The 12878-nt window shown below is 53.6% G+C and overlaps 1 protein-coding gene across 8 annotated transcripts in view; it reads left to right on the top strand.

Moving 5' to 3' along the window:
• The window catches only part of CASZ1 (castor zinc finger 1), a 346407-nt gene extending 336566 nt beyond the window's left edge, over positions 1–9841 (top strand). For 5 of the 8 annotated variants that reach the window (XM_058160962.1, XM_058160963.1, XM_058160966.1 and 2 more), the window contains 3 exons: positions 717–951; positions 1758–2057; positions 3494–9841. In XM_058160962.1, the coding sequence (XP_058016945.1) occupies positions 717–951; positions 1758–2057; positions 3494–4683 (1725 nt within the window). In that variant the 3' untranslated portion in view covers positions 4684–9841. The remainder of the gene's footprint in view (positions 1–716; positions 952–1757; positions 2058–3493) is intronic. The other 3 variants (XM_058160965.1, XM_058160968.1, XM_058160967.1) reach the window with 3 other exon arrangements.
• The last annotated feature ends 3037 nt before the right edge of the window (positions 9842–12878 follow it).

Raw genomic sequence — 12878 nt, 5'->3', positions numbered from 1 at the left:
TGGGAACACTGTAAGCAGGAAAGTCTCGGCTGTGGGGGCCATCCCGCTCCAGCTGCCCCCGCTCTCCACCAGCAGCTGTCCCCCAAATTGCCCTCTACGCATTCTGACCTGCGTCAAGGGGGTGGGTAGGACAGGGGCACTTCCCGCAAAGCAGTGAACTCCCCCAGGACCATCTGAAGTTGACAGCGGACATGAGGAGCAAACTGGCCTCCCAAAGGTTCCCCACGCCTGGACCCAAACATAGGTTCTGATTTTAACGAAATAAAATTCAATTAGCGCTCCAGAAATTAAATACCATCCCCGTGCGTTTACTGATTTTTCCCTCGTGGTATATTAAAAGTCACAATTCCTCAGTGGTTTCTCACAGGCCTCTGGAGTGGGGCAAACACACACACACCCCATCCCAGATTTCAGGGGCACAATGCAGCTGTTGGGGTTCAGACTGAAGCTCAGGATTGTCGCCGCGTCCTCGGCTTCCTTCCTGCACGGAAAGGCTGCTTTGCCGTGTAAAAGGGCTGTACAGCGTCTCCTGTGTCACACACACACACACACACACCACGCTGGGCAAGAGGTTAGGATCCACCTAATTGGGAGGGGGGGAGGATACCTGCAGCCCCAGGCAACCTTGGCCCCACCTTTGCTTTCAGGAAGAGGGGCAGAAAGCAGCCAGATTTTCCCCAAAAGTCACCCCTGCCCCCTCCGTTGTCTTGCTGCAGGTGGTGGGCCACACTGCTAGGAATGACAGTCACCCACATGTGAGCAGCCTGGCCCCCAGCCCGGCTTCATCAGGGAATCCTGCCTCCTTTCAGGGAGCCCCCAGTCTGATGGACCCTGAGACGGAGGAGTACCTTGATTACGCGGGATGCAGCCCCGGTGCCATCTCCTCGGAGTCGTCGAACATGGACCGCAGTTGCTCCAGCACCCCGGTGGGCAACGAGAGCACCTCAGCAGGTGAGTGTCCTAACACACACATACACACACACAGCTCCCAAGCTCCAGGCTGGGACTCTGCAAGAGGCTGTGCCCTCTGGGTCAGGCGGTCTTCTTTTTCGAACGTGGAAGGCTCTGAGTGGCCTCCCATATGGTGGGACGAGGGATTTGTGAAAGAGCCTTGCCAGGGAACCGGGTGCCTCTGAAGGCTCTGAAAAACTAAGCTGGGAGAGCCGGTCCTGAGGACGCTGCCAGGGACAGAAAGTCAATGCCTTTGACTGAAAATCTCCACCATTGCATTGATTAACGTTCACTTCCAATGAATCACTTGCAAAACAGGCATATGGCCCAGAGCGGCAGTTGGAGGGCCTGACCGTCTGGGAGGCGGCTGGAGTGTCCGTCGACATCCCCCCAACTCCCCCACTCCCCAAGGAATGCCGTGGGCCTCCCTGGACGAGGCAGGCCCGAGAAGCAGCCGCTCCTTCCCCGACTTCCATTTGACCACTCATACACACACACCCCTCGTCTCCCTGGTAGACCTGCTGCCCGCCTGCCCTGGTTGGGGTGGTCCGGATGCCCTCATGGAGACTCTCCTTCTGCTGTTGTGCTGCTGTGCCGCTGCTGCTGCTCATCACCCCCCTTTCCATCTCCTCCTCTGCTCTGGTTCTATCGTCGTATCTGTGAATGCGTCCTCCATTTTTCATCGTGTGGCTTACACTTCTCGGGGTCTTATTTTTTGGTCCTGTTTCCTTTTTTTTTTTTCCTTTCTGGTGGTTGTTTTGTTTTTCTTTTCCTGCTATTTTTTTTTTCTTTCCACGTTTCTCCAGGCTGCCTGGCTGCTCTTCCTCTTCCTCCTCCTCCTGCTGCTGCTGGTGACGATGTTAGCCACAATGTACCACCACCACCACCACCATCTCTGCCTCCCTCTTTCTCACAAGCCCTGCTCAGATCTCCCCTCCCCTCCCTGCCCTACCTCTTCTCTCCATCGTGTGTCTCATACTCTCTGCTAAGTGCCACCCTGGGATCCAGCAGGGGCATTGCCTTGCCCACCGCCAGCTCGACAGGGCTTTCACCCATCCTTGCCAGTCCAGTCAAAAGCGACGTCCCGCTAGTGCAGGATGCAGCAGGTAATCCGATCTCCGCTTTCTCGTAGCGCTACCCCAACGACCCCCCCCCTTCCCCAGCATCATCGGCCAGTTGCTGATAGACACGGGGGCTCCGAAAATAACCAGTCTGCCTGCGCACTTCCAGACTGGCAGCAGCCTTTTGACTGTCTTCTGGACCAGTTCTGGCTTCCTGGCATTGCCAGGCTCACCCACCTGATGCCCAGTCATCTAAACGGTTGCAAAGGCGAAGAAGTCACCAGCTTCAATTAAACCCCCAGACAGGTTCTTCTCCCAGCATTAGATGATCAACAGCCACAAGTTCTGAACGGTTCCTACACGCAAACTTAGAAGCGACGGAAGCACGGTTGAAAAAAAAAAAATCTCTTAATTCTTATCTTAAGAGGAATTCAGACCAAAATTAGAGCAAGGCCTGGGGAGCGTAACACTCACCATAAGAGGCAGATAATCTTGCGTGCTGTGTAAAAGGCACTCTCTGGTGGGAACATGCAAGTCTGAACAGTCCTCGCCAGAGGAACATGGTTTCTACCAAAAAAAAACCTTGAAAAGTAACTTTTGTGAAATGTGATGAAAACGAAATCCACCCCCCCCCCGAAGGCCATTCAACATTCAGCCGTACTGGTGGGCTCAGACATACTCCTACCCAACCCCAGGGTAAGTGGCTGGAGTAGGAAGCAGCTTTTCAAAATCTTACACAAGTTTAGAGGATTTGGGGCCGTCCAGGTTTCAGGAGGATGTCCATTCCAATAAAGGAGAATATTTGTAGCTCAGGGTTCAAACAAGGGGGTCCCTGGTGCTCTCTGAGCGGGCTTGTTTTCTTGCAGATGTTTCATTAACCTAACTAGGTAACATCATCAGTGCTAGCACTGAACATGTTACCTAGTTACAGGGGTGGGATTCCACCAGTTCGGACCTGTTCGGGCGAACCCGTAGCTTCAACGATCATCTGGGCCCGCCTGCCTGCCCGCCCGCCCCTGCACTTTACTTACCTTTATGTTCGCAGCTGATTAGCGTGGCAGAACAGATTGCCGCACCTCAGATGTTTTAATTCCCTAGCACTTAACACGGAAGGTGATTTTTTTTGTTGAACTGTGCACACACGCGGAGCCTGCATCTGGCGTGGGCACACGCAAAGCATGCGATCACCGAACCAGTTGTTAAATTGGAAGGGTCTCACCACTGCCTAGTTAGGGTCGTGAAACGTCTGCCAAGAAAACAAGCCAGCTCAGAGAGCACCAAGGACCATAGAGGAGACGCCTTCCTGGGTCTCGCTTAAAGACAAGACCTAGACTGCGCTCTACTGCAACCTCGCAATTAAAACAAAAACTTACGCTATATTAGCCAAAACAAAATTAGTTTTGACTAATTATGGGGGAGGGTCTGGAAGAAAAAGGGGGCGTTGGCCTCTCCACATGCCAAACTCTGCCTTTATTCCCCAGGGAACACCATCACCATGCCAACCGCCGCGGGAGCCAAGAAGCGCTTCTGGATCATCGAGGACATGTCGCCCTTCGGCAAGCGCCGCAAGACACCTTCCTCCCGCAAGATGCTGGACGAGGGGATGATGCTGGAGGGGTTCCGGCGGTACGACCTGTACGAGGACTGCAAAGACGCCAACTGCCAGTTCTCCCTCAAGGTCACGCACTACCACTGCACCCGGGAGAACTGCGGGTACAAATTCTGCGGCCGCACCCACATGTACAAGCACGCACAGCACCACGACCGGGTGGACAATCTGGTGCTGGACGACTTCAAGCGCTTCAAGTCCTCCCTCAGCTGCCACTTCCCCGACTGCCAGTTCTCCGGCAACAGCACGCACTTCCACTGCCTGCGCTGCGGCTTCCGCTGCACCGACAGCACCAAAGTGACGGCCCACCGCAAGCACCATGGCAAGCAGGACGTGATCAGTGCCGCCGGCTTCTGCCAGTTCAGCTCCAGTGTGGACTGCGAAGTGCCCGAGTGCAAATACAAACTCAAGTGCTCGCACTTCCACTGCACCTACCCCGGGTGCAAGCACACCGTGGTGGGCATGTCGCAGATGGACTCGCACAAGCGCAAGCACGAGAAGCAGGAGCGGGGAGAGCTGCCGGCCATCTCTCCGGGGCCTGAGGGCCTTCCCGCCGCCCCCATGGAGTACGAGGCCCAGAGCGCTTCCGTCAACCTGGACAGCTCCCTCAACCTGAGCACGGATGCCAAGAGCTCCCTCTTCTTCCTGCAGAACGCGGCAGGTGTGGGGCTCAATGACTCCGTGGACCTCAGCCAGAAGCCCCCTGAGGGCATGGGCGGCCTTCCTTCCACCCCGGGGGAGAGCCTGGCCCCTGCCGCCAGCAAGCGCTTCCTGGCCAGCTGCGGCAACGTGGAAGAAGAGGACGACTCTTCCCACGATGATGATGATGAAGAGGAGGAGGAAATGAACGAGGAGGAGGATGAAGAGGAGGATGAGGAGGACGACGAAGACGAGGAAGAGGAGGAAGAGGATCTGAACACCGATTCGGAAGAGTCGCTCCCTGACGCGGAGGGCCTGCCCGCCAAAGACATTAGTGAACTGGAGGAGGCCGTTTCCTCCACCGCGGATCCCAGAGACGCTTCCACGCCTTCTGGCGAGCCAGCCTCAGCCCCGGCCCCTTAAGGAGCAGCCACACAGCAGCGGTGGGCTTGGGGGTTTGGCCTCGGCGAGCGGAGAAAGCAAAAACTGCATGAACAGGAGACCTTCCTGTGTTGAGGGGGGAGAGGCAAGAACGAATGCTAGAATGGCCAGCGAGCAGCAAAACCGACTCTATCCCAGAAGGTGCGTGAGAGGCGGAGGGAAGCACTGATTCTTGGACCACACACGACACGGAGACAAGACGGAGACAGAGAGGAGGAAGCAGCGGCGGCAGCAGCCACATCCTGGGGATAGGGTGGGGTGGGATGGGGGCAGCAGGAGGACCCATCTGTTGGGGTGCACATGTTTACAAGGGAGGGGCAACAGGCAGAGCATGGCGGTCCCCGTGATGCAGATGGACTGACCCTCCCGCTTCTGGGTGGATATGCTGCTCCCCGTGGTAGGAGGCGGCCTGCCCCTTCCGAGCCCGCTTCCCTTCGCAGAGGTGGGAAGGCGGGAACGGTTCTTTAACCCTTCGACTCCGGTGTGTGTTCATTTGTCCTCTAATACTCCTCCCATTCTCAGGGAGACGGGGGAGGGGGGGGCAGGCAGCTAGCATCTGGCGGGGGAATATGAGGCGGGATGAAGAGCGTTAAGTCATACGACATATAGATATATCTATATATCTATAGATGTAGATATAGATATATATATAGCGGCAAAGCTGGATCAGGTTCTGCTAAGCTACAAGCCGAGTCCTTTTGCCACCGGGAAAGGGATGGGTGGAATTAGGGGGAACGGGGGGGCGGGTTCCGGTATCACTTATATTCCTATTCCTTTCTTTTCCTTTTCTCCGGCATCAAATGAACGGGAGATACGGAAGTCTCAGGCAGCTGGGAATGCTTGGAACAGGGGTATTTATTATCAGTTGTGGTTTTTTTTTTTTTTTAAAAGAAAAGCAAAAAACTAACAAAAAACAAAAAGTGGGGGAAACACGAGACGAATCGATCCAGGCCGTGGAATTGAAATATCAAATCGTAATAATGATGATGAGGATAATAATAATAGTAACAAGTTACTAATTTTTCTAAGGAAGGAGGAACTGCTTTATAATGTGAGCCTCACAGCTGGAGCTGGAGGATCTCCTGATTGACCTCTGGCTGGGAGGGGGGGGCATTGAAGGAAAGGAGGCGGAGCTCTAAAGCGGCCCAGCCTTCGGACGATGGGGAGAAAGGAGCCACCCTGTAGAAAGGGGACAAGAGCTGATCACAGGCTTCCCACCGCCGCCAGTTCCTTGAAGGTCTTTCAAGCACAGGATCCTTCAGGCCCATCTTGGCTCCGTTGCCAGAGGAAGAGCAGGCGGGAGACCCAGGCCCCTTCCGGTATCTTCCCCGGAAGGCTTCGGGCAAGGCACGGGGACCTCTGGTTCGCTCTTCTGCACCCATCTGGGGCCGGCACTTACAAAAGTCTTCCCATTACGGAACTGGCGACTGGGAAGATCAAGCGCTCCGGCTCCCATCCCACTCCCGAAACAGCGGGGAGGCGGGGAGTGGAGGGAAGTCCAGGCACATCCCAGCCAAGGAACTGCCTCAAATCCCCCCCACCCCAAGAAAGGGACCAGGCTTTGCCTCGGGAGGGGGGGAGGGGGGGGAAATGGAAAGACCTCTTGGAGGTCTTTCGCTTCCGATACTTGACAGCCCAGGTTTTTTGCAGTCGGCCCTTCTCTTCCTCGTGTCTTGTGTCCATGCTGTTGGGCTGCAAAACGAAACAAACCAACCAAGCAAACAAACAAACAAAGGAAAACCAGAAATCACTTCGCAGTGCGAGAGAGTGAGAATGTAATCCAGGATCTTTTGTTAAATTGATGGCTAGCGAGGAAGGAAAAGAGAATGGCAAAATACAAAAAAAAAACCTAAAACGCTTTAGGTGTCCCAGAAAATGATGGCAGAGAAAGAATTGGAGAGTTATAGCTAGAACAACGAGTAGGAGCTGTTCAGATCACACTCCGAGTATCTGGTGAGAATCTGCCTTGACAAAACAGGCCTTTGGTTAGCTACAAGAACCTCCTGCTTTGATCCATGTTACCAAGAGGCAAGAGGAGTAATAATAACAGTAACAGGAGTCGGAAGGGAGCTTGGAGGTCATCCAGTCCAACCTCCCCCCTTGCTCACGCAGGAGACCTGCACTAGGGATTCGAACTGCCGACCTTTCTGATCGACAAGCTCGGCGTCTTAGGAACAAAACACGGACCGCTCAGTAGTTCAGAATTTCGATTTGGCGTATAAAGAAACAAGAGATTTGTCACATCGTCAGTTGAGGTCGTGTGTCCCCCCCCCTCCTCCCGTTGATAGCGGATAAGTTTTGTTGTGTGGCTGGTAAGACAAACGCACAGAGTATTGATCGTATTTTAAAGGGTGGCGAGAACCATTTGGGGGAACAGTCGCAAGAGTTGGAAGGGACCTTGGAGGTCGTCTAGTCTAACCCCCTGCTCGCGCAGGAGACCCTGTACCAGGGATTAGAACCGCCGAAAAGGGCAGCACATCAAAAGTCTCCCCTCTAGTTTGGCCTGGCCTGATCCCCTCTTGGCAAAGGCCATTGAATCTAAAAAGGGACACCAATACGTCCAGGCCGTAGTGAGGCTTTCCTGCTTCTTCAAAAGGCTTAAGGCTGGGAGGACCAAGAGTCGGAGCGACCAACCACACCAGGCCTCAATTGGGAGATGCCCAGATAGAAACCCCACCCTGCTCAGCTCCCATCCCTGCTCCTCTTTTTTTTAACTACTTGGGTCGCTTCCCAAAAAAGGTGCTACGGGAACCTCTTGTTTGCAGTCACGTCTCTGGAAAGGGTGGATAATGCCTCTGTGTCTGAGCTCTTCCCCTCCCTCCCTCCCTCCCACCAGGTACCTTGAGGACTCGGTGGTCCTCCAGACTTGAGTAGCACACGTGTGTATGTGTGTGTGTGTGTGTGTTTACAAAACTTTGCGACTTTCAAGCTGTTGTAATGTTTCTCTCATGTCTTTGGCAATAAAATCTCCCGGGGGGGGCGCGGCGCTTCTTGGTCAGTGGCCTTGAACAGCTGCGGAAGGACGCAAGGTAAGGAAAAAAATGGGGTGGGGGGGCAGTCAGGCTGCCCAGCCATCCGGATTCAAAAGGGAAAAAACGGGTGATTCCAGTGGTGGGTTGCTACCGGTTCGCCCCGGTTCGAGCGAACCGGTAGCGGCGGGAGGCTCTGTCCACCCGCCCAGACGTTATCAACAATGCTTTGCGTAGGCGCAGAACCTTCTACTCGGACGTCATCAAAAATGCTCTGCGTAGGTACAAAATCGCCGCACGAACGCAAAGCACGCTCCCGATAGTAAACCGGTAGCACCGAGATTTGAAACCCACCACTGGGCGATTCAGACCACTGGCTGACACCTCTTATTAAATCGCATTTTCCCAGGGGTTTCATCTGAATCGCAGGCACATCCAAACATACCTGGAATAATTCCCCCTTTCTCTTTGGATGCGGATTGCTGCAGAGGCCTAAAACATTAAAGGGCCTTGCCGGGCCTTCTGGGCAAACTAGTTTTTTTCCATGCCACCCCAATTGGACAGGTGAAAAAACCCGACTTATCGGTGCATCTTATCTACTCAGTACTCTTTCCTGCTTAGTTCCATAGTTTGGGGGGGGGGGTCTTTTCCTCCACTTAAACAAAAAAAATTGTTTTTAAATGTAAGAAAACGATTTTGTTTGAAAATGCGTTAATCCACAGCGTCTCCGGCTGCATCTGGGCGCCGAGCTCGATTCAGGAGAAAGCACTTAATCTTACGCAGGCATTAGTGTCCCAGGCGAGACCGAGCTTAAGTGGTGTAAGGCGAGCACCGAGCTTAAGTGGTGTGATGGACTCCGAGGATTGTCGTTTTTACAGAAACGGGACAACTAGCAGTTTAGGAAGAGAAGAAGAAAAAAAAGAACTATTTGGCAAAGGCCCTGAAGTTTTTGTCCCGCCCCGCCTTTCTTAATAATCCGTTTTGTCACCCAGCCTTGCCTGATCTAACATTGAATTGACGTAAAGCGTAAAAAAGATATTTTTACGTAATGGATGTTTTTGCCCCCCCCTCTCCCCGAAAAAAACCTCAAACCGGTTTAACGTCCCGGGGTAGCGGGGGGCAACACCAAGCAGGGCCAAGGTGGCATTGGGGGCGCGCAGTGGCTTTCTCCCCGCTTGGCACATCAGCCGCTACAAGACCCGCTCCCAGCCCTTTTAAAATGGAGCCAGGAAGGTGTTTTTAAACCTGAACCATCTCTTTTCCTCCAAATCCCATCTTAACTATATTACCGATTTCTGGTTGAACAGGAAAAATAGACGTCCCCCCCCCCCAACTTCCAAGCTAAGAAATGTTTTTTTTAAAAAAATAAATCCCTGCCTTTGAAAAAAGGAAACCCAACTTTCTAGGGAGAAAGGGGGGTCGTCCCCCCGTCCCCCACCCCCACCCCAATTCTGAAACACGCCCCCCCCCACATACATAACATAGGGGAAAAATTTTTGAGGGAAAACTTCTAGCCTTTGTAAAATCCATATTGCACACTAGGACTATAAGCCATTGCTAGCTCATTTTGAATTTTAAAAACGTGTACTTTTTTCTTCGGTTGTTTTTAATTATTATTATTATTATTTTTTCCCTTTCTGTGTGGGGGTGGGGGGCAAAAATGGGGGAGGGGGAGAAGTGATGCTTGAAACTACCCGTGCGCTTTTTAATGTTTTATAAATATGTATGTGTATATATATATATATATAAATATATATATATATAAAATATAAAAATAATACGTATGCACATATATATATGTGTGTGTGTATATATCTATATGTATATACCTATATATATAGATATATAGCTATATATAGGTTTTGAGACAAAAAAAATAATAATGCGGAAAGTGAAAAAAAAAAAATATCCTATGACAGGACCGTGTGCTCTGATTTTACTTGAATCTGGTCTTCTCAGCACCTACGTTATTAAGAACTGAATATTTTTCCACTTGAATTTAGCGCTACTAGAAATTTAATATATGTGTTTTATTTATTTGATTTTTTTTTTGTTTTTTGCATGACTGATGCAAGGTTTGACATTTTCACTCAATAAAAACTGGAAAAAGCAAAAACAAAACAGGAAAAAAAAAAAAACCCCGCCCAGCAATCTTTGGCTTTCTACTGGTTTGTGATTGTCTTTGTCTGTTAAAAGTGGTCACTCGGATCCTGTTTCGATTTGTTGAACAGGCTGTCTGGTGTTTTTTTTTTGGGGGGGGGGGACCCAGGCAGGGGTGGGCTTCAAAAATTTTAGCAAGGTGTGGCCATGGTGGGCGTGGCCTAGTTGGCCTCCTGCATGGGGGGGACTTTTTCCCCTCCCTGGGCCCTGGAGGCTTTCCTCTAGCCTCCGGGAGAGCGAAAACGGCCTCCCCCAGGCTCTGGAGGCCCTGTGGAAATGGGCCCATTTCTGAACTTCCGGTAGGCCCGTTTTTTGCCCTACCGGAGCCTCCGTGCGCGCCCTGCACTTACCTGCATTCAAAACGGGCCGCATGGGGACTCCGGGGAGGAGTGGGGGGACGGGGCTAGCCAGGAATGGGATTTGGGGGTTCTCCAAACTGCACAGAACTCCTCCGAACCCCCAGCAGCCCACCCCTGGACTCTGGCCTTGAAAGTCAAGTCAGCACATTACCTATTTCCTTACTACGGAAGGTAGGGGAGAAACACTGGGCACCACTTAATTTCCCCTAAGGAAAGCAGTAGGCACATCAATGGGGAGACCCCCACTTATTGACAGCAAGGTAAGAGAAATGAAGGGGGAAAAGCACGGAGCATTTGGGGCTTCCCCCCCCCCAAGGAAACACACAGGACACTTTTGCCCCCCCAAGTTAAGCAGTAGAAGTAGGGGGCATCTTTGGCTGGTGGAGGTGGGGTTTCCAGGAACCCCCTAAGTACAAAGGGGTTTCCCTGGAATTCCTAGGTGATCTCCTTTCAGCCACCCCACCCCCATGTTGGGAAAGGCCCAAGGAAGGAGGGAGGAGGGGTTAAGTGGAGATCAGTCCTGGGTCTCTTGCGCTGCTTCACAAGACACCCAGGACTGACCACCCACTTGACCCTCTCCTCCCTCCCTCCCTCCCTCCTTGGGCCTTCCCAAAAATGGGTGAGTGGAGGCTGACGGTAGGTCTCCACTTTGCATTTAGGGGTCCTGGAAACCCTGCCTCCACCAGCCGTGTGGCAGGGAAGGGGGGAGAAGTTTCCAGGGGTGGGGGGAAACACCCTGAGCCCTGTAGTGTCATGGTTGATAAGAGGCCGGGCTTCCAGGATTCATAAGTGTGACATGGTCTCCCTCCCTCCCCATGTTGGGAAGAGCCCAGCCAGGGAAGGAGGGGGGGTCACCCTCTCCTCCCTCCTGGCTGGGCCCTCCCCAACGGTGGGTGGCTGAACGGAGACCAATTCCTGCCCCCAGGAATCCTGGGGAGGGGGGTTGCCTGGAAGCTCAGCCTTTACCATCTATGACATTGCATGGGGGAGGAACTCTTTGTGTCCCGCAATACCATGGATGGTGGAGACCTGGACCCCCCCACAAAGGCCCTTTCCCAGGATTCCTGGGTACAGGAATCTGAAGTATACCTCCAGCCATCCCCAGTGTTGAGAAGGACCCAACCAGGCAGGCAGGCAGGCAGAGGGAGTCAAGCGAGGAGCAGGCCTTGAGTCCTTACATGGCTGCAAAAGCCCCAGGACGGGCTCTCAGCTTGACTCTTTCCCCCGTCCCCCATGCCTGCTGGGCCTTTCCCAACCCCCAGCCTCTATCATCAGGGTGGCTTCAAAAATTTTAGCAAGGTGTGGCCATGGTGGGCGTGGCCTAGTTGGCCTCCTGCATGGGGGGGACTTTTTCCCCTCCCTGGGCCCTGGAGGCTTTCCTCTAGCCTCCGGGAGAGCGAAAACGGCCTCCCCCAGGCTCTGGAGGCCCTGTGGAAATGGGCCCATTTCTGAACTTCCGGTAGGCCCGTTTTTTGCCCTACCGGAGCCTCCGTGCGCGCCCTGCACTTACCTGCATTCAAAACGGGCCGCATGGGGACTCCGGGGAGGAGTGGGGGGACGGGGCTAGCCAGGAATGGGATTTGGGGGTTCTCCAAACTGCACAGAACTCCTCCGAACCCCCAGCAGCCCACCCCTGGACTCTGGCCTTGAAAGTCAAGTCAGCACATTACCTATTTCCCTTACTACGGGAAGGTAGGGGGGAGAAACACTGGGCACCACTTAATTTCCCCTAAGGAAAGCAGTAGGCACATCAATGGGGAGACCCCCACTTATTGACAGCAAGGTAAGAGAAATGAAGGGGGAAAAGCACGGAGCATTTGGGGCTTCCCCCCCCCCAAGGAAACACACAGGACACTTTTGCCCCCCCAAGTTAAGCAGTAGAAGTAGGGGGCATCTTTGGCTGGTGGAGGTGGGGTTTCCAGGAACCCCCTAAGTACAAAGGGGTTTCCCTGGAATTCCTAGGTGGTCTCCTTTCAGCCACCCCACCCCCATGTTGGGAAAGGCCCAAGGAAGGAGGGAGGAGGGGTTAAGTGGAGATCAGTCCTGGGTCTCTTGCGCTGCTTCACAAGACACCCAGGACTGACCACCCACTTGACCCTCTCCCTCCCTCCCTCCCTCCTTGGGCCTTCCCAAAAATGGGTGAGTGGAGGCTGACGGTAGGTCTCCCCTTTGCATTTAGGGGTCCTGGAAACCCTGCCTCCACCAGCCGTGTGGCAGGGAAGGGGGGAGAAGTTTCCAGGGGTGGGGGGAAACACCCTGAGCCCTGTAGTGTCATGGTTGATAAGAGGCCGGGCTTCCAGGATTCATAAGTGTGACATGGTCTCCCTCCCTCCCCGTGTTGGGAAGAGCCCAGCCAGGGAAGGAGGGGGGGTCACCCTTCTCCCTCCCTCCCTGGCTGGGCTCTTCCCAACGGTGGGTGGCTGAACGGAGACCAATTCCTGCCCCCAGGAATCCTGGGGAGGGGGGTTGCCTGGAAGCTCAGCCTTTACCATCTATGACATTGCATGGGGGAGGAACTCTTTGTGTCCCGCAATACCATGGATGGTGGAGACCTGGACCCCCCCACAAAGGCCCTTTCCCAGGATTCCTGGGTACAGGAATCTGAAGTATACCTCCAGCCATCCCCAGTGTTGAGAAGGACCCAACCAGGCAGGCAGGCAGGCAGAGGGAGTCAAGCGAGGAGCAGGCC

The sequence above is a fragment of the Ahaetulla prasina genome, chromosome 18 (genome assembly GCF_028640845.1).
Source record: "Ahaetulla prasina isolate Xishuangbanna chromosome 18, ASM2864084v1, whole genome shotgun sequence".
NCBI lineage: Eukaryota > Metazoa > Chordata > Lepidosauria > Squamata > Colubridae > Ahaetulla > Ahaetulla prasina.
Note: the sequence above shows the minus strand (reverse complement) of the source record. Positions and strands in the feature narration are given on the sequence as shown.